This window comes from Rhinopithecus roxellana, chromosome 6, assembly GCF_007565055.1.
Source record: "Rhinopithecus roxellana isolate Shanxi Qingling chromosome 6, ASM756505v1, whole genome shotgun sequence".
NCBI classification, from domain to species: domain Eukaryota; kingdom Metazoa; phylum Chordata; class Mammalia; order Primates; family Cercopithecidae; genus Rhinopithecus; species Rhinopithecus roxellana.
In genome coordinates, this window is record NC_044554.1 from 82,795,746 (window position 1) to 82,817,776 (window position 22,031).

The following is a 22,031-nucleotide window of genomic DNA, read 5'->3' on the forward strand; positions in this document are numbered from 1 at the left end:
AAACATAAAAAAATCTGAAGGCATCACATTATTGGAATTCAAACTATATTATAAGGCTACAGTTACCAAAACATCATGGTATAAAAGTAGACACACAGATCAATGGAACAGAAGAGAGAATCCAGAAATACAACTGACTACAACTGATTGATCTTCAACAAAGCATACAAAAACATAAATTGGGGAAAGAATATCCTATTTAACAAATGGTGCTGGGAAAACTGGCTAGCCACATGTAGAAGAGTAAGACTGGATCCCCATTTCTCACCTTATATTTTGAAAATCAACTCAAGATGGATCCAAGATTTAAATCTAAGACCTGAAACCATAAAAAGTTTAGAAGACCACATAGTTGAAAAACTCTTTTGGACATTTGCCTAGGCAAATAATTAATGACTAAGACCTCAAAAGCAAATGCAACAGAACAAAAATAAGTAAATGGGACCTAATTAAACTAAAAAGCTTCTGTACCACGAAAGAAATAATCATCAGAGTAAACAGAACCCACAGAGTGAGAGAGAATATTTGCAAACTATGCATCCGACAAAGCACTAATATCTAATATCTACAAGGAACTCGAACAAATCCTCAAGAAAAAAAAACAAATAATCCCATCAAAAAGTGGGCAAATGATATGAACAGACATTTTTCAAAACATATACAAATAGCTAACAAACATATGAAAAAATGCTAAACATCACTAACCACCAGGGAAATGCCAATTAAAACCACAATGCAATACCACCTTACTCCTGCAAGAATGGCCAGTCATGCCCGAGGCTCTCCTGGCAGAGACTTGCCCTCACTGTGGGCAAGTCACACCACTTCTGGGGCTTACTGACACAAGTGGGCCTTCTTGTTCCACTATCCAATATCCTATATTTAAATAAAATTAATTACAGAAGTCTCCAAATATGTGCAAAGGCAGGAGACTAGTACTGTAGCCCCAGCATAGCCATCATGTACCTTCCATCTGTGTCAACAAGGACCTCCCAGTGTTCCACCAAGCTACCCACCTTGAATCTTCTCAGGCGTGGCAGAGAAGACTAATTCAACCTTCCCATAGTCAGGAAAACGGTCATCTGAAAAAACAATGTATTTTAACACATTTGTGGAGATGATTAACCAGAAAAGTATGGATTGACTTTGTCCTTTATTCCAACCAGTACAGCACTACTCCCAAATCTGCAATAAAGATGGCCCATGATACAGAAAGTATAGGCAGTATCATTGGTTATCCATAATTTTTTTCCCCCAGAGATCAATGATCACTTTCTCCTAATTTGGGAACAATTTTGTCAGTAGGCTGAATTTTGGAAAGGGGGGTAGAGAGGATAGTGAAAGAATCAACCAAGGAGGTTCAACCACAGCTGCCCACAAGCACAGGGCTGCCAGCTCCGTGCCTCACCTTTGCTGGCATTGTCCAGATCCTCCTTCCCAAACACCAGCCCATAGCCCTGCACAGCCCCAGTGTGAAACTGCAGGCGGAAAATGACGTCACGTGTGGCCGAGCGGTATTTCTTGTGGTAGCATTTCACCTGCGTTAGAGAGAAAAAACAAAACAAAGCAGCTGCAGCGGGGACACACGTTTCCAGCAAGGAACACACTCTGCAGAGGCCGGCACAGCAGGGCCTCCCCTCTGGACTCTGGCTGGGAGTTCACGCTTTGGAGTGGAACTCCAGCCCTGGACAAAGGCGCCTGCAGACAGCTGGGCTGCAGGCAGAGGCACCACACTGTTGCTGCTGGGTGCGGGGCTCCCCTGGAGGCTTCAATGTGTTCCCTGTGCTGCTCCTGTGGAACCACAGCCTGAACACCACCATCGCTAGTCCTCAGAAAGGCTACACCTAAACCCTTTCAGATCGTGAGAATGTGCCCTGTTTTGGAACACATCTGAAAAATGAAATTCCGTGGTCTCTTTTTTCTAGACTTTAACAACTGATTGTGATAGCTTTTCTTTGATCTCAGCGCTCCATGTTGCAACTTAAAGCTTTTTGTTTTCCAAAAAGAAGCAGCCAGTCATTACTGTGTGTACTATGCTAAATGACTATGTGCATGCTGTAATTTAGAGACAGAGACACAAAGGAGGAGGAAGGGAGAGAGGGAGACAGAGAGGGTGTTGGCATTTAGCTTCCCATGACTGGCTGTCCAGAGATCCTGTTGGGGGTCATGTGACACAAGTGTTCAGAATCACCCTGATGTGATTTGTACTCAAGCTGGGGTTCATGAGGTCTCCAGGGTGCAGCTCAAGCACCCTAAATGATTGTGCCAATGAGCCAAAGGGTAGAACCCCTCCTTGCAGATGCTTGGCATGTGTGGAATGGTGGGCAGAGCAGAAGGCTGGGTGTCCTGACCTGCCTTTATAACTGGGGACCACCTGCTTCTTGTGACCGTGCACAGCACTGGCATCACTGGGAGGGTTCTCAGGCCACAGAGAGGGGAGCTGCAGGGCAGGGACACCCCTCACTCAGAGAACAGGAGCAGGACCACCAGGTAGTGGCACTTTCCCAAATCCTCAGAGGGTCGAAGGCCCTGGACAGGCTAGATTCTGCTCTCAGACCAAACCGTGCACAGATGGGCACCTCCCCCACCACAAGGCTGTGGGGTAGTGACTACCAGAGACAGACACGTTCCCGTAAGAGAGACTTTTCTTGGAGGAAGATGGCTTTACAATATCACATGCCTCACAACAGTAAATGACAAGCCACCACAGCAGGTATGATCCGGACTAGCATGCAGGAGAACACGGCAGGGAGGGCTCTGTCTTTCCTAAGCAGACAAACGTCTACCAGGGGAACAAAACGCCCAGAAGCCCAGCCCAGGAGGCAGGGAGCTGTAACTCCAGGCAGAACCAGAAGATGTTTACCTTTGTGCTATCTGCAAGGAAAGGGAGGGATAAATAAACCAAAAAATATAATTAAGACTGTGGAAGGATGTTCCCTGTTGACAAACACGACTGGGTCTCCCTTGCACGGTCTGGCGCTGGCCAAGGGTGCTGTAAACATGGGGCTCAGACCCAGGCCTCACCTCCAGGGGCCCAGGAACCAGGGCATTTGCAACTAGAGAACTGGAATTGTGAAGAATTGTTGCCTCAATTTGCTTTCCAACAGCCAATGGCACATTGGCCACAAATCTACCACCTCTGTCTGAGACTGATTTCTCAGCAAGATTCAATCGAAGGCTGTCCTTGCAGGGATCCTTTCAGGATGTTCTAAGAGTATCTGGGCCCCTCCTCTGAGCTCCCCATACCCCACACTCAACTACGCTGAGCACCCATCAAATGCTTCAACCCAGGGCACACTATAGAGATCCCCAGAGGGAGGTCCTTCTGGCCAGGGGTAAATCCACACATGCGCCCCCATTGCTAGGGATGACAGCACCCACCTCTCCCCCTATCTGCCTTCTTCCCACTGGGTGCCTTACAAATGGGGAGTGAAAAGTGGTTAGGGAAGGGGAAAGGAAAAGAGAAGCCCCAATTCAAGCCAGTCTTGCTCTCAAATTTTATAAATATTTAAGGGAACCAGAGATTTAAAAAAATAAAAACAACAACACGATGTCAGCTGATGGCTCACGCAGTTAGAGCAGCATGTGCTGCCATGGGTGCCAATGTCTGCCCACAGGGGGCAGGAAACTCCTCAGGAGGCAGTTGTGGGCTCAGTCCCGGCAGGCAGGGAGTGAAACGGAGGGAGCTGTGGGCTCCAGGCAGGGCTGCATAAGAGGCACAGTGGAATATCCCCAACCGCAGCTCACTGTGCCCCTCCCGTCAGTACCACTCCACCCAGCACAGGGCCTCCTTCCAGACCAGGTCCCGCCCTCCCTCTCCAGGAATCCAGGATGCTCCCCTCAATGCTCCTCACAGCAGCTACACACAAACACAATGCTCCTCCTGTAGCAATCCCAGCTCCCTCCACATACCAGACGGGAGGAGAAAGCAGGCCACAGCGCCCAGGAGGTACAGAGGGGCATGAGATGGGAATCGGCCTGTCCCAAACAGGTTCCTCTCCAGGCCCCATACGATTCTCCTATTTTTCACAGCACAAGCTTTCAAATACTCCTAAGGCTCCGCAGTGAAAGAAAGAGTGGTCTATCCCACTGGCAGGGAACAACTGCTGCCTGAAATCACGTGGCCCTCCCTTCAGAGGTTTCTCTGAGTATTTTAAGGCTAACTTTGTTTGCTGGCTTGAGATCCTAACGGCCTCATGATACACACTCCCTGTTTCATATTAAACCTCTTTCCCCTTGATTAAGGGAGGTAAAAACCACCCGCTCCAGTCCTCCAGACCAAATCATGAACTGACTCCAGCTTCTTCTGAAAGACACGGAAAACCACAGGATTTTCCCCTACCTCAGAGCTCCCAGCAACCACCGTCAACACAGCAGGTCAGATCTCGAGACAAATCCACTCACCAACCAGGAGCCCTCCATAGTGTGCAATAATTATGCATTATCCACATCAACAAATCTTTTTAAGACCAATGGCAAGAGACCAGAATTACGATTGTAACACATAACAGAAAGAACAATCAACGTGGTACTTGGTACGACAGCCCCCAAATGCCTCCCTTTAAGATATAAAAGTAATGCAAGCATTTTGTAAAGATTAGAGTGATTCAAGTCTATAATTTTCCCTTCATCCCTCGAGCTTTAATTTTATTTACCTGGGTCTCCCCAGAGTGTTTCTAGAATACGTTGATCCTTTACCTTCAGATTTTAGAATATCTGCATTTAAAATAACAATTCAAAGATGTGCAGTCACAATTCTGCAGCACAGAAAAACGAAATGAGAAATAGCAAGCACTGCAACAAAGGCTGCGCATGTTCTGTCACTATGCTATCGTAGAGCCAACCACAAAAGTACGTGGGTGTGATGCTGACATCACAAATCGCTGGGAGCACTCAGATCTTGGGAAAGTTGCTGCCTCTTTAGACTTTACATTCTCTGACCACAAAATGAGTATTATGATATTGACCTGGGTATGTGGTTACAAAGATTAAATTAGCACTACATATTAATATAAGTTGTAAATTCAATAATGATATGCTATATTTATATGAATATATTATTTAAAGGGCATAAGCTTCTGGAGAGAGGGCACTTGGTATGCAAAAACATATGGGGTGAATGATGATCTCAATGGGAAGGCCTGCAAGCACTCTTGCTTTCTTTTAGTTTGATGAGGCAATTCAGAAACCATAGCCAAAATTTATTTTCTAGTAGTGGTATAAAAATATGCCTGTGACCTTGACTGAACTGGACAAGTTGCTGGTGACCAGGAACAGAGCCCTGCCTTGACGTCATTTGCTCCTGAAGTACACCAAGTCGAAGGCAGACACATGGAATTCTCAAAGAAGTTATCCACCAATTCAGTGTTTACAGACAGCTGATGACTTGCTTAACTTCAGGCCACAGAAGTGTATTTTTATTTCAAACTCTCCATCAACAAGAGAAAAAGCACCTTGGACCAAGAAAGTCAAGGCTTAAGGTATCAGCCCCAGGAATGCCAGCCCCCAATTCAGAAGGCAGCCCTCAAGTTCCTATCCTCCCACAATGCCAGCCGTTGTTAGGCAGCTCCTATTCAGATCTGCTTCCCCTAAATTTACTAAGCAAAAGAGCAAAACCCTCAAAGCATCCCTAACAGAAAAAAGTAACATTCTCACTCAATGCTCCGCTGGTGGCCCAGGCAACTATCTACGCAGGCCTCAAGGAATCTGTGAGCTCAGAGAATGAGCTACAACCACATATTTGGAGGGTAAAAAGTTAGATAGCTAAGCCTCATAGGTCAAAGACTTAGGTCAGGCAGGGCCAACACTAACCATGATTTCTTTACTTGGAGCCGAAAATGATTTCAGATGTTCGCAATATTGTAATTCATGACCTAAAGCAATTGAAAGGTGGGTAAATATTGGCTGCAAATGAAAACACAACCAAGTCCACCATGCTGAGATGACCGCATGGATTAAGACCCAGCCCAGTCTAAAAGGGAGAGGGAAAAGACAATCACAAAATAATGCTGTGATGCGTCCAGCAGAGATCTGTAGAACCCTCTCCTGGGGCAGAGTCTCAGGAGAACACTTTCATTTTCCCTGGCCTTATGTAACTGCCCTCGCTAAGAAACAACCAGCAACAGCACTATTTGTTTGTGAAAACTTCTTGAGCAGGCAACACCTTTGTTTACAAGTCAGGTCACTGGAGCGAGGTTCTAGAGCCAGCAACCATGAACACAAAATTTAAGTGGCCGTGGATTTGCCCGAGCAGGGGCAGCAAGACGAAGCACGTGTTTACAAGCCCTGGACCTGAGAGACAAGACCAGGGAGGGAGCAAGCAGGATCAGGCCCCTGGAGCCCTGCCAGACTCCTGATGGGCCCGCTGCCCACGTGAATTCCTGAGCAGGGTTACATAATGCCTCGGCTGCCCTCCCCATAGCACTGCCTGACAACGCCATATTTACTAAACCTCTTGAGGTTCTGCCCTTTTGAAAGGAGCAGGCTTAAGAATCCGACCTTTCGCAAAAGGCACATTGCAAAGACCGGATGGGTCAGGTGTGCAGCTGGGAAGGGCCAAGCAGGGATGGGCTGGCTGTGTCGAGGCGAAGGCAGACGGCAGGTCAAAGTCAGCTTTGCTGTTGCCTGCAGCAGCTCCATCTACTAGAAACTGAGTCCAGGGAGTGGCAAGTGGGGCTCTGTTTTCCCAAGTCACTTTCCGCAGTTAGACTTGACTCTGGCCCTTCCTTCTCTGTGAACTTGACCGCTGTAACCTTTGCCAGTAAGTCCCAGTGCAGAGGCCCTCATGAGGAAAGCCAGGCAGATGTGCCTGCAGGCAAGGGAGACACGAGAACCACGGAGGGGAAATCTCAAAGAGGACAAGAGGCCTTTCGAAGGAGAAGGATGAAGGATGGCTAGCCCTCCTGGGAAGCCACTTTCCGCCTTCAAAAGTACACAGACAGCCTCAGAAAACACCCAGACTGAGAGCGCCGAGACATCTGCAGTCTTCAGGGTGTAAATCTATGCACGTGCTTTCTGCTCCTTAGGATCCTCTCCAAGCCATGACTGTTGCCAAAAGAAAACCACCTGCATATCCGAACTTTACACAGAAAAGGCCCTGTAACTTCTTCCCCCACTGGAGCCTTCTCAACTTAAGGTTTGCTCGGTGAACCTGCAGCAGAGCACGTCAAGCAGTCACAGGGCAAAACTGAAGGAAGGGCAAAGTGAAGGCGGCGTGGGCATCCTGTGCTAAGCATGGCAGAGTAGGTCACTGGAAGGTGGGGGGAGGCTGGAGAGGAGGAATCCGGCGCTACTCCTGCACTGCGCACCCTCAGAACACCCAGAAGAAGCGTGAACAGGAGGAGGGGATGGCTCCCGTTCTTCTCTAAGAATGCTTTGCCAATAATGAGAAATGTGCAACTGCATTTTTTTCTTCCTGTGTTGTTCCCTTAGATCGTTTTCAGAGGGAGTCAACAGCACTGAGATTTCTGGGCTTTGGCACAACATACACTCCAGACTCTGACGCAAGTGCTGGCACTGACACTCTGGACTCCTACTCTCCAGGTCGACCACAGATGTTAGCTCTGCTGCAAAGTCACTCCTTCTCTGACACGCTGGCAATTGTCTCTCCCACCTAACCTTCAGCTCTTGTCTCTGTGCACCTTCTGCCACGCTCAGTTCCACCTGCCCTAACTCTCTGCATGCTCATCTCCCTGGAAGACCCAGACACCCAGAAGCAGGAGCCCTGCACTGCCCACTCGTGTGTCCACCACATCCTCTCATGCAGGCCACACACTGAACGTTCCCAGGATAAAGGCTGGTGACAAACCACAGCCACAGGGGCCGGGCCGTCAGTGGCACCTGACTGCACTAATTATCTTACTAAACTTTCTAGAAGAGGTTTATTTAATAAACAGAGTTGTTACAGGCTGAATGGTGTCCCTCCAAAATCCATGGGTTGAAGGTCTCAGCACTTCAGCATAGGGCTGTATTTGGAGCTGGGGCCTTCATAAAGATAAATTAAAATGAGGTCACTAGGCTGGACCCAAATGAATGATAACTGGTATCCTTGGAAGAAGAAGAGATGAGGACATAGACACACAGAGTGAAGCCCAGGTGAGGACACAGGGAGAAGATGGCTACCTCCAGGTCAAGGAGAGAGGCCTCAGGAGAAACCACCCTGCCCATACCTGGATCTCAGGCTCTCAGCCTCCAGGACTGTGGGAGAATCACCTCTGTTGTTTAAGCTGAGACCAAAGCCCATTCTGCCATGCTTTGTGATGGCAGCCCTGGCAAAATACAACAGGAGAAAAGTATATCAGGCTTCGTAGAGATATATAACCAAACGAAACCTCTTAGCTAATCACTTCTATGAGCACTGCAAGGAAAAAGAACCTTCTGCGATGGAAAAGTACACTTTTCAGCCATCACCCACATCTTCTTCCACCCATCTGAAAACACTGCAAAAAATAAGCACAGAGTGTACAAAAAAGTAAACATAAACACAGGAAGCATGAATCAAATCATAATGCAATCCTAGAAAAATTCCATGTAAGGAATGAGCAAAGGTGAAGGAAGGAAATTATTTTATCAAACTATCTCCTGTGAAAAGATCTGGAATCTCCTATCTAACACAGCGTTTCTTAACTCATGGACTCATAAAACGGAATATTTTATGCCCCCACAGCATAAAACATTCACCTCAAGAAACTCAACAGCTAAACCTGATACCCAAATTCCAGAACCTTCGCACTTTCAAATTCTTTAGGGACGTTCGGCTTCTGCTCGGACGTGGGTGCACCAGGACATGATACACTTCACCACAGCATCGTGCCCGCAACATGCCTCCTCCAGCCAGCCACATACCCAGTCAACAGAGGAGCCGGCAGCAGGTATGAGGCTCGCTGTCTTAATGGTTTTCAGAGACTCTGGCTCAGCTGACTCACTGGGGATGTGGCCTCAGTCAGCCACTGATTCTCTGCCTCTGTCTGTAAGGTGGTGATGATGATGCAGCAGGCCCCTAAGGGCCCTCAGCAGTGGCGAGCCACGGCCACTTCTCACGAGTTTCTGAGGTCTACCAAGCATCGGCACCCTTCTGAGGAGCACGATGACAGACTCTGGAGTCTATGGCTAGAGAGAATCACCACCCTTGGAGGTGCAGACAGGGTGTGGATTCCAGAATATGGAGCCCAGCTTCAGGGAGAGTGCAGCACACGCCCACGAGTCGCAAGCTCAGAGCCAAACCTCTGACATGGGTGGATGACATCAGCAAGACAGGAGAGACACGAGAGAATGATGCCGAGTATGACCAACAGCACGGGGTCCCTGGGGCTGAATGACGGGGCGGGAGGATGAGGGATTCATACGTCAGGCACAGGCACTTGGACCTCCTCCCCAGGAGAGAAACCATGGCCAGAGAGGAGCTGCAGGCTGCACCACGCGGCGGGCAGCTCAGAGGATAGGCAGTGGTGTCCTGGGGAAGGAAGGGCCTTTGTGGGGCCACGATCACGGTGGCTGGAGGCAGGGCTCTGTGTCAAATCTGCACAGCCAATGAGATGGGGAGCAGGGCGCTGTCCAGGGTAAAGCCTTAGTTGAAAGGTCAGGGCCAGGGTGGGTGGGCAGTGCTGGATCAGCAGGGCTTGGGGACATAATGGTGGGATCAGCTGGGGCAGCATGAGGCGGCCAGCGGGTTTCAGTGCTCTAAGGGACATACAGTCTGAATGCCAAGCAGGTTAGAGCCAGCGAGGGACAGAGGACCAGGAGGAGATGGCAGGCTGGAGAATGCCAGCCCAGGGTGGCCTGGAGGCCACTGGGAAGACTTTCAAGAGCTGCAGGTGGGACACTGCAGGTGGGACGCTGAGGAAAGGAGGCCACCGCCTCCTTCACTCACTCACGGCCCCTCTCCGCCCTGCCCCACCCTGTTCCTGGGCCTGCCTCAGTTATCAAGTGCCAAACCCAAACCTCCACCACACCCCTTCCAAGTTCCACCCATGCCGCCCGCTCAAAGCCACATTCCAGCTACTGCAACAGGGATACATGTGATGTCTACTCAGACCACACGTTTGGGCTGTGGTGCCCACTACAGGGTGGGACAGGATAGGACGCAGCACCGAGAGAGAGGGCCTGTAGGGTGGGTGGGATGCTGGGGGTTCTTCCAGAGGGAAGAGGCAGTGGCTGCCCCAAAGACTAAGCCACAGTCTGGTCTGATAGAGGAAAGTGACCTGGTGACGCCACAGGGTCACATCGATGCAGTTTCATCCTCTGCCAGGCGCTATCCTGGGAGACTCAACATTTAATCCTCACAAACCCTATGGTCTTCACTGGGCAGAAGTCTACATCCAAAACAAAATATGCAAATATGTAAGCCCTACAAAATCTGGTTTCAGCCTTCCAAGACAACGGCTGTCCTTGCAAGACAGACATCCTAACAACAGCATCAGCCTCTGTGGGTGCCTCAAGCCTGGGACGCTGCGTCTCTATTTGTATAATAACACCCCTTCCAACCTGGAGCCAACTCACAGGTCACGTCCATCTGAGTCCTTCTGTGACCTCTCCCACCCCATCTCATCAAGGCCTCTGTGGGCCACACAGTATCAGCAGGTTCCCTCCTGCCAGAAAGCCCATGTCCCCACGAGGATCCTCCAGGGCAAAAACTTCACTCATGGGCCTAGAGCCAAGCACGGTGACTCAAAAAGCACAAAACACTAAAAAAAAAAAAAGACTACTGGATGAATGACAGTAGGAAGGAGGGGCCACAGAAAATAATGAGGAGGAAGGAGGGAGGGAGCAGACAGGAGGAAAAGGAAGAAGTGCAAGAGGAGGGGGAATAGTTTGTAAAGGTGGGGTGGGAGAGAAGAGAGGGGAGAAGAGAAGGAGGGAGGAGGAGGCAGGTGGAAGAGGAGGTAGCTAGGAAGAGAGGAGAGGAGCCAGGCACTTCCTGGGGGACCCACCTGGTCTCAGGAAGACCCTGCAGCTACCAGCCCATAAACAGCCCAGGGGAGAGGACTGTCCCATACTCTTGGTGGGGGGGGAGGCCACATCTTAGCCTGAAGGTCACCCTCCATGACTGAGTTGTTCAGCTGCCTCCCATGAGTCATCTTAAAGGGACGGAGCCATAGGGCCACAAGTACTCATCACTGAAGACCTGGTTCGGGGAGCACCAGCCCTTGAGATGTCACCTCCTAGGGCAGGTAGAACACTACGCAAACAAGATGAGGGCGGATGCAAATCCTACCAGCATCACCCCCAGCCCCTCTTGGTCTCCTCTTATTATTATTTTGTTTGTTTGTTTTTGAGACGGAGTCTCGCTCTGTCGCCCAGGCTGGAGTGCAGTAGCGTCATCCGGCTCACTGCAAGCTCCGCCTCCCAGGTTCATGCCATTCTCCTGCCTCAGCCTCCTGAGTAGCTGGGAGTACAGGTGCCCACCACCACGCTCAGCTAATTTTTTTGTATTTTTAGTAGAGACGGGGTTTCACCGTGTCAGCTAGGATGGTCTCGATCTCCTGACCTCGTGATCCGCCCACCTCAGCCTCCCAAAGTGCTGGGATTACAGGCATGAGCCACTGCGCCCAGCTTGGCCTCCTCTTTAAAGCTGGAACACTGGACCCAGTTCCAGAGTGGCTGGAGAAGTAAAGTGCTGAACATAGGCCATGCTCAATAAAGGCTCAGGCCCTTTGTCCAACGATCCCAGGAAATGTCCTGGGAGACGGAGCCTCCAGGTTGAAGTCTCTTAGGAAACAAGCCCAGGGCTGCCTTCTGGACCACAGGATGTGAGGGAACACCAGAGCGGATGTATCTCTCCCCCTCTGGTCCTCCCTCTCACTTCCAACCACAGGGATGCCGCAGCGGTGGTGTGGCACCGCTGAGGACAGACTTCCAGCCCAGGTCCTCCTCCTCAGGACAGTAGAACAGATAGCTGAGGAAATGGCCCTATAAAAACGTATGACACACCCCAAGCCTCAGCTTTCTTGCCTATGAAAAGGGAGGCAAGATGTTTATAAAGTGCTTACTCAATCCCTTGAAAAGGGCTGGGCCCAGCTGTTGTTCCAGACCTGCCTTCCAGGTCTATAGAACCCCTCAATTAGGTGGTGAGCATGTGAAACAGGACAGACCCGGAGGCCCCAGAGGGACCCCGCAGGCGTGGATGGGTCTAGACGGCCTCGCTGATTTGATTTTTCCAAGAATTCAGGACCAGCAGGGTAGGGAGTTCATCACCCACTAAGCAAAGATTTTAAAATCTAGGAGTTACGGGGAAATTAATGAAAATCCTCAAAAACTTTGTATGGGGCATTTATAATACTATGAAAAGCTAATTCTCAATTCACCCTATTGCCTTATAGAAGTGGGTCTTCCAAGGCCATGAAATGTTTACATTCTATGATTCTATGCATGCTGAAAGTCATACATATGCCTTAAAAGCTTACCTTATTTCAGATAAAAAAGCTTTCCTAAAATTATTTTAAATGTATGAATTTTTTGTATTCAAGAAAAATAAAAGGGTAAAATGTAATAGCTAATCTCCTCCAAGAACCAACACACCCAAGAGTCAAAATTATCTGGAGAAATCATTGTTTTGATCATTAATCAAGCTGTAATTGCACCAGCTGTATTTCACACTTTGGCTATTAATGACACATAAATATTCTATTTCTGCACCCACACTCTGGGAGGCCAGTGATCATGTGAAGAATGCAAATTATAGTAGGAACACAGGGATCCTCAGAGGTGAGTGGCCAAGTTAGGACATTAATTTCCAGGTTATATATCTCAAGGGGCTCTAGAATGAAAGAGAATCAAGAACAAAGATTTGTTCTGTCCCTTTAATTAAAATAGTTTTATTCAGAAAGTTAACTAAATGCCTTAAGGCAGCAGTCACCAATCTTTTCGGTACCAGGGACCAGTTTCATAGAAGACAATTTTTCCACAGACTGGTGGAGGATGGTTTCAGGATGAAACTTTTCCACCTCAGATCATCATTCTAAGGAGTGTGCAACCTAGGTCGCTCACACACGCAGTTCACAATAGGGTTCTCGCACTCCTCTGAGAATCTCATGATGCCACTGATCTGACGGGAGGCGGAGCTCGGGTGGTCATGCTCGCTCGCTAGGCCAGGTTCCTAACAGGCCACGGACCGATAAGGTCCACAGCCCAGGGGTGGGGGACCCCAGAGTTAAGGCAAGAGCTACTTTTCATTCTTCTTACAGCGTACTTTTTTGTGGGGTTACTGTTTTAACACAGAATCTTGTTTTCAAGTCATCACCACTAGGAGAGTGGGGACACAGACACATCTGCGGCCACAGCGGGCACTCACCATGACATCTCCCTTCAGAAGCTGGGCCGGCTCGATGACGATGCAGATCCTGCTGGGATTTTCTGGGCCAACGTTGCTTTGGGATGAAGAAGAAGACAGATCATTATGTAACTTCATGATTTCGTGGGAAGAATACATGAAGAGAAAAGTAACCCCACAACCAAAACCTCAGAAATTACACAGAATGCCCAATCAGCCCGGAATCTAATTCCTGATAATCTAAATGAATCTAAAAAGGTAAAGAAAGCTCCCAGGCTGTGGAGGGTCCTCATAGCATCATCATGGTCAGTGACTGACTTGAAGTGACTAAAGTCCAACCCCAGAGGCCCAAGCTTGGAGATGACCATGCAGCCTTAGAGGAAGGGGCCCAGGGTGTGCACAGCCACAGTTTCAAACTGCAGGTGCAATTCCAGAATGACATCAGTGCACACAGGGCCCAGAGCAAACCCAGAAATGTGACAACAGCTCTTTGTGAGTAGTGAGAATATTTGTTCCCTTTACTAACTTTTCATAAAATGCCTCTCCACATACAAAAAGACAAAGGAAGCTCCGAAATGTGTACAAATTTGGGGGATGTGTGGCTACCTTTTGTTTAAAATGCAAAGCAGGCCAGACATGGCTCACGCCTGTAATCCCAGCATTTTGGGAATCCAAGGCAGGCAGACCACTTGAGGTCAGGAGTTTGAGACCAGCCTGGCTCTAACACAGTGAAACCTCATCTCTACAAAAATACAAAAATTAGGTGGGCATGACGGCAGGTGCCTATAATCCCAGCTACTCAGGAGGCTGAGGCAGGAGAATCGCTTGAACCTGGGAAGTGGAGGTTGCAGTGAGTGGAGATCGTGCCATTACACTCCAGCCTGGGCAACAGAGCGAGATACTGTCTCAAAATAAATAAATAAATAAAAATAAAAAACAAAATCGAAAGGAGCAAGAAAGAAAAACCACAGCAGTGAAGATCCTATCGTAGGACTCTGCAGTACACTCACAGTTAACCCTCCCTATTCTTGGATTCCACATTCATGGACTCAACTGACGTGATAGAAAATATTGTAGGAAATAGGCCGGGCACGGTGGCTCACGCCTGTAATCCCCACACTTTGGGAGGCCGAGGCGGGCGGATCACGAGGCCAGGAGATCGAGACCATCCTGCCTAACACGGTGAAACCCCGTCTCTACTAAAAATACAAAAAATTAGCGGGTGCGCTGGCAGGCACCTGTACTCCCAGCTACTCGGGAGGCTGAGGCAGGAGAATGGCGTGAACCCGGGAAGCGGAGCTTGCAGTGAGCTGAGATCGCGCCACTGCACTCCAGCCTGGGCAACAGAGTGAGACTCCGCCTCAAAAAAAAAAAAAAAAAGAAACAAAATATTGTGGGAAATAAATAAAAAATAAAAATGCAACCATAAAAAATAATTGAAATTTAAAACAATACATTGTAACAACTGTTTTCACAGCCTTTACATTGAATTAGGTATTGTATGTAATCTAGAGGTGATTTAGAGTATACAGGAGAATACTCGTGGGTTATATGAAAATACAATGCCAGGGTTTTTTGTTGTTGTTGTTGTTCTGAGACCGATTCTCACTTTGTCACCAGACTGGAGTGCAGTGGCACGATCTCGGCTCACTGCAACCTCTGCCTCCCAGGTTCAAGCAATTCTGCTGCCTCAGCCTCCTAAGCAGCTAGGACTACAGGCACACGCCACCACACCTGGCTAATTTTTGTATTTTTAGTAGAGACAGGATTTCACCATGTTGGCCAGGATGATCGCAATCTCTTCACCTTGTGATCTGCCCACCTCCACCTCCCAAAGTGCTGGAATTACAGGCATGAGCCACCAAACCTAGCCTTTCTTTCTTTGACTGTTGCTCTGTCACCCAGCCCGGACTGTAGTGGTGCGATCTCGGCTCACTGCAACCTCCGCCTCCCAGGTTCAAGTGATTCTCCTGCCTCTACCTCGAGTAGCTGGGTTTACAGGTGTGCAACCCCACGACTGGCTAATTCTTTTATTTTTAGTAGAGACGGGGTTTCACCATGATGGCCAGGGACTCGGTGGCTCACACCTGTAATCCTGGCACTTCGGGAGGCCGAGGTGGGTGGATCATTTGAGGTCAGGAGTTCAAGACAATGCCGTTTTATAAAACTCACTTGAACATCCTCGGATTTGGTTAATCAAAGGGGGTTCTGGGATCAATCCCCCCTGAAAACTGAGGGGCCACCATACTTCAAAAAGCAAACGGCCCTCTCTCCCCATACTCCAAAAAGCAAATGGGCCCTCTAGCTCCCATGTCCCTTAATGGAGCCAACTGGTGTGACAGCCCAAAGACAGTGGTGCAGGGCAGAAGGGAGGGCAGAGGCATGATGCTGAATCACAGGCCACCCCAGTGTTTTCCCCTCTGGACTCTTCTTTGACTTCTTGGCATTCTCTGACCTGAACCCTCCCATCCTCTTCCTGCAGGACAGGCAGCTGAGGCTCAGCTGCAATTCCCTGAGCCGTCCAGATCCCACAGCAGCAGCAGCAGCAGCACTCACTAGATCCCGGAGGTGTACACAGGCTGCATGGCTTGGTAGAGCTTCAGAAAGGGCCGGCACACTGAAAGAAAGGCACAACTGTCTGTAGAGGCATGACTGGTACAGAATGAATAGGAATTTGGTAAACAGAAAGAAAGAAAGGGATGAGGAGACCAGGAGACTGCACCTGTGACCTTTGAGGTTTGGGAAGGCAGTGCATGGAGCCACAGGGTTGCTGCAGGAAAAGCCCGGACCCAGTCCTAGAGGCCTGCAGAGTAACACAGTTTGACCTTTAACCAAAGGGTGTCAAAGGCTCCTGAATTGAAGCCAGGCTGCTTCCAAAGCAACTAGCAGCTTGGCAAGGTCACTCTGGCCGTGATGACCAGGGGGACCTGAAGGCACAGATGTACTTCAGCGACAAAAGAAACCTATGAACAAGCACCTGCATGGGACTGGCGAGGAGGGACAGGGTCTTGAATCCAAACCATGTGCTGTGTGTGCCTGCATGGGACTGGGAAGGAGAAGACAGGACCCTGACCCTCAGCCATGTGCCATGTGCCATGTGCTCCTGCATGGGACTAGGGAGGAGGGATAGGGCCCTGCTGATCCTCAGCCGTATGTTCTGTGCACCTTTGGGTAACTGGGGATGTGGGAACAGGGCCCTGATCCCCAGTCGTGTGCTGTGTTCATCTAAGTGGGAAAGGGAGGAGGGCTCAGGGTCCTCACTCTCAGCTACATACTTTGTGCTTTCCTGTGGGGTCATTTTAAAGGAGAAGGAGGAGACGGGTTCATGAGATGCACCAGGGTCACATTCGTGCCTCTCTTACTAGGCTTCTGCCATGGCTTGTGACCTCAAGGCCAACTGCACAGCTGACCCACCAGGGCTGCAGCCCAGAACAATGCTTGTCTGCCCGAGTCACTGTGAATATACACAGGGGTATTTCTGATCCCCCTTGCTGGCCGCCTGTCCCTCTCCTGATTAAATAACTTGCCCCAACCACATAAACATGGCACTCTGACCACAGAAGGGGGACACAGTCAATTGCCAGGGAGGCAGAGGAGCAGATCCAGGACCCTCTCACAAAGAAAGCAGAGGTTTATCTAAATTGAGAGGCCCAGGAGCAGCCCCAAGCCTGGGCCAGCCAATCGCAGGTGCCACGTCATAGAGGACACTCACCTCCACCTGTGTCAAAGTTGGGGGTGCCATGGAGGATGACAAAATGCAGGAACAGTGGGGAGGCATTCATTTTCACCGATCCGGACAGGAGCCCACTGAGGAACTGAACATACCTGCAAAAGGACAGCTGGGTTAGACTTCCCAGAAGTGTCCTCAGCCCCTGCTGAGAAGGGAACTCAAGGAGAAACACAACCCGGCTGGGTCTGGGGCTCTGGGAGAGAACCGGTCCACTGCTCACAGCCAGGGGTTCTCAGCATGGTGCTGCGCCCACAGGTCTGATGGCTTCCCACCAGCACAGCAGGCACCAGGGACACCGAGGCACAACCGGCCTCTCGGCTTGAGCATCCCACATCTGAAAGACCTCTGTGCCTGTCCACTGAACCAATCGCCGGGCAAAGCCAGGCCACAGACCATCATGACCCCCACTGGTGAGCAGCAGGAAGCAGAGGCCTAGCACACCGGTGAGCGTGTGCTCTGTCACTAGCATCTCACCCACAGCAGGGTCACATGATTGAGGCCCAGAACCACTCACTGCACCTGCTGCTTTCTGCTCATACTCAGGAGCCCTAAGAAAAGGCTGGAGTCCACACTCCCCTCCTATCCCACAGCCTTCCACGCCACATCTGATAAGAGGCTCTCCTTCCTGCTGTCCCTCTCTCTTCAGGGCCCAGCTTCAAAGGCGAAGGCCACACAGGTCATCAGCCTCTCTGAGTTCCAGGCGTCAGCTTCATGCTTCCAATACTGACCGTGCACAACTTCCATGAGCATTTGGTGGTCAAGAGGGAAGCTTCTACACTAGGGGCATCTGACCGCCGAGGTCCTCATGAGGCATGACGTGGCGGCAGTGACAGGAAGATGAGCCGGAGGCTTGCCAAGCTCTCTGACGCTTCCCTGGCCTGTCCTGCCTGCTGATGCCCTGCCTGGTGCGGCCCCTGCCCTGAGGTCCCTCACCGTGGCCACTGCACCCACACAACCTCCACTGTAGCCTCAACACCTTGCATTGAATATGTGTTTCCATATCTGTCTCCACCAAAGTACTGTAATCTTTGCAAGAAAAAACCCAAACAACCAGAAACCCCACAATATTTAACAATCTATGCATCTCTCTACTACCACAGCAGACTGAGGCAGGAAGTGGCAGGTGACTGTGCTGCCAGCACCTACAACCATCCTACCATAAGCCAGAAACGGCCATCACGGACCTTATTTGTGTTAAGAAAAAAAATCTGTCACTTACACTGGCAATCCACACCCTTATTCAAGCAGTTAAATTTGTATACAAACAAACTAAACAAGAGAAGATTTCTGTTAAACATTACCAAAAAAAGGAAAACCCTATCTATAGTCCACCCACTAGGAAAATGTTAGAAAAGCGAGTTTGCTTCAGTTTAGTTACAATTCATAGTGAGAAACAGGGCATGTCAGTATTTCCATCTTCCTAGCAGCAAACTTCTCTTCTGCTCTCTCAGAAGAGGGCAAAATCTCGTAAGAGTGGCAGAGGTCAATCAGCCTGGAGACGTGGGAACCCTGTGAGGCCGATGACCAGATCGCCAGGCGGCTCCCACACGCCTCCCCTGCAGGGTACTTTCCACCCTGGCAATAAGACTTCTTACCCTCAGTTGTATGTAGGCAGAGGAATGCATGAATCGTGTATTTTTAATCATGCACATTTTACGCATTGTGGATTTCATGGGTCCTTTGGCTCCCTGGTTTTGAGTAAAAGTGAGGAACCACAAATGCCCGCATTGAGGGGCCTGAGTCACCTCCTCTGGGGCAGTTCTGCCCTCCCTCCAGCATGGGGCAGCCCTGGACACTGGGAAATCAGCTTCCTCAGCTCATCCGGTTTGTCAGTGGCACACTGAGTCCCTCACCGCCTGGCCATGTGCTCGGGTGGTTCTGCAGTGACCATGCGGCTGAGACAACCCTGTTCCCTGTGGGTGTTCTCAGTGCCCCATGTGCACCTGGACCAGGCATCTAGGTGAAGTCGATGTTGGTTTCATGACTTTATGCAAACATGGAAGGTTCTGGAGCACTGGGCCTGAGGGGCTCCTGGTCATGGCAGCCTAAGGTGTCCAAGTAGCTGAGCCCAGAGTTAGCACCAAGGTCCTATGAGAGGCAGAGAGCTGTCCTCTGGGAAACCACAACCTCTCCCCGACCCAGGTATTGTCCCATACTGTGGTCACAGAGCTTCATTTCTGCTGATGTGGCCTGGCTGGAATTGTTGCCCCTGCCACCAGACGAAGCAGGAGAAGTATTTTCTTCAGATGAGGAGGGCCAAGCTGATGGCAGAAGAACTCTGTTTTGCCACAAGCTCCCAAAGAAGGCCAAAGTCCAGGGCCACAAGCCCAGTGGTGGTCAGAGGGGAAGAGAAGGAGGCTACCACTGCCTAGGATCCAGGACTCCAGAGTTTTCTCCCCAAAACCAGCTCTCAACAGTGATCACTTCCCAGGTCCGTCTACAAAGGGCTGCTCAGGTGATAGCTTAACCAATTGAAAAGTAACCTCTTGGAATATAATTCTCATCTGACCTTTACAGAAATCAACTTTCTATGCATCATGTTTTCAGATAAATTAAAGACATAAAATGCTAAGGTAAATGCAGTTTTTTTTTTCTTCCTTCACATGCTTTCTTAATAAGATTAAAAAAAAAAACATAATTGTTCAAAATCCCAAATAAAAGCAAGCCTTTAAAAACCATTTTTTTTAAATAGCAATGCCTTATAAAAACAACAAAGTTCACTGCAAATATAAGCTGTAGTGAATGCTGTGAGATTGCAGACAGATAGTCAGGCACAGGTAATAGCACTGAGTTTGTGAGTGACTTCCTAGAGAACTACCATCACTACCAAAGAAAAGAACATTCAGCTATGGATGAAAATAAGGGAGGCCAGGCGTGGTGGCTCACGCCTATAATCCCAGCACTTTGGGAGGCTGAGGTGGGCGGATCACCTGAGGTCAGGAGTTTGAGACCAGCCTGGCCAACATGCTGAAATCCTGTCTCTACAAAAAAAATTAATTAATTAATTAATTTAAAAATGAGATGGGCATGATGGCACGCGCCTGTAATCCCAGCTACACAAGAGGCTGAGGCATGATAATCACTTGAACCCAGGAGGCAGAGGTTGCAGTGAGCCTAGATTGCACCACTGCACTCCAGCCTGAGTGACAGAGCAAGACCCTGTCTCGAAGAAGAAAAAGAAAAGAAGAGGAAACGAACATAATAGGACAGAATTGCACAATTAGTTTATCCAGCCGACTATGGAAAGGATCAACTTTAACTTCGTATACATGGCATTTATCTGTGGCATTACAAGTAGATATAAATGAATCAATGGTAGGGTATCCGATGCCCTCTAAAGACCATCCCAACAGCCTTATCCAAAATAAAATGTTCCTACTTAGTCAACACAGTTTTCAGAGCTGGAAAGATTAGAAACCAGATACTTTACAAAAACAGCTCCATTATTTTCCCATTGCTATATTTTCTTTCTTTTTAGGAAACAACTCCCTGGAGATGATGCTTTCCATGCTTCTTCTCAAACCAATGAGTACATTTTAAAAACTAAAGGATTGCTTTTAACTTGTAAGTAAACGAACATAAAGCAGCTTGAAATTTTCAGTTGCCTTGCATGATTCACAGTCACTTCTAACAGCAAAAACTTCCATTTGGAATCTCCATATATCTCCCTAAACATTTGAGTTGCACTAGATGTAAGCTTAAATCTGTCTGAAAATGTGGGGGCATAAAAATCAGCATTCAAAAGTTACTTTTCCGAGCAACAAGAACCATCGTCATAGGACATCTTTCCCAACAGCTTACTCATTCTACATTCCCAGCACTCACAGAGTCAGCCACGCCTGCAGGGGCAGCACCAATCGACCAGGAAAGGTGAGCTGGGCCACCTGTTGGTGTGAGCCAAGCCTGGGCTGTTACTTAACATTCTGCTGAGCATTCCCTTCCCTCTCGTGTAATGGGGAGAATAATGAGACCTACACATTGGAATTGCTGCAAAGATGACTCAGTTGCATGGGCATAAGGGTCAGAGTAGACCACAACATATCTGCCACAGGCTCTGCTCTCCTGAGGGATGCTTCCAGAGTGTAGGTGGTTTTGCCCACAGAGGTGGTGATTCAGAGAGGATGTCTGGGCCCAGGCAAAGTGTGCGGCTCCCTGAGGAATGGTCACCCTTTTTCCGCAGGCTGTGGGCAGCAAGGAGGATGTGCAGGATGAGGCCACACAGGCATTAAGTAAAATGGCCTTTGCAAAAATTTTAACAGTGAGAGAAGTATGACAGTGAAAGAGATCTAATGTAACCAACCCCCATCTTGCCTTTAACTTTCTAGCTGCCTTGGGTATTCCTGGGCTTGGACCAAACTAACTTTAGGAGAAAGTAAAGTTTATAGTTTAAACGATAATAGCCCAAAACTAAACCACATTTGTAAAACTAATGCAAGACCACCACGGTGGAAGGATGAAAGCAGCTTGAATTCTGCCAAGGTATAGACTTAAAAGATTACTCTGGGGATCACAAGATTTGCAACTTCCTCAATTACTCCTAGAGATAACATCACCATTGTAGAACCTAAGATTAGCCTTTTGAGGTGTCTATTCAGGCTTTTGCATTTCTGACAACTGACAGCTCTACCTGACCTAACTGATCTAACTGACTCTAACTGTTCTCTGGCCCCACCCAGAAGTGGACTCAGAGGCAAGAGGGCCATTTTCCCCTATGATTGCACCCCCAACCACTCAGCAGCACCCATTCCCTAGCCATCCCCTTCTCTCCAAAGTATCTTTGAAAAACCCAAGCCTCTAAATTTTCCAGGGGGCTGATTTGGGTAGTAATAAAACTCTGTTCTCCTGTTCAGCCAGTTCTGCATGAATTAAACTCTTTTTCTACTGCAATTCCCCTGTCTTGGTAAATCAGCTCTATCTGGGCATTGAATAATGAACCCACTTGTCGGTTACAGAAGCCTCTCAGTGGCTACCTGAGGAGCCTCATCCTTTAGAGAATGTGGAAAACTACTCCCCTTGTATCTTCAAAGTATCCCT

At 48.9% G+C, this 22,031-nt stretch overlaps 1 protein-coding gene across 14 annotated transcripts in view; it reads right to left on the reverse strand.

Annotated features, from left to right (window-relative positions):
* The window catches only part of TNS3 (tensin 3), a 310,203-nt gene that overhangs the window by 123,108 nt on the left and 165,064 nt on the right, over positions 1-22,031 (reverse strand). For all 14 annotated transcript variants that reach the window (XM_030932723.1, XM_030932719.1, XM_010374408.2 and 11 more), the window contains 5 exons: positions 16,980-17,092; positions 15,824-15,884; positions 13,289-13,364; positions 1,409-1,538; positions 1,017-1,082 (listed from right to left, as the gene is read on the reverse strand). In XM_030932723.1, the coding sequence (XP_030788583.1) occupies positions 1,017-1,082; positions 1,409-1,538; positions 13,289-13,364; positions 15,824-15,884; positions 16,980-17,092 (446 nt within the window). The remainder of the gene's footprint in view (positions 1-1,016; positions 1,083-1,408; positions 1,539-13,288; positions 13,365-15,823; positions 15,885-16,979; positions 17,093-22,031) is intronic.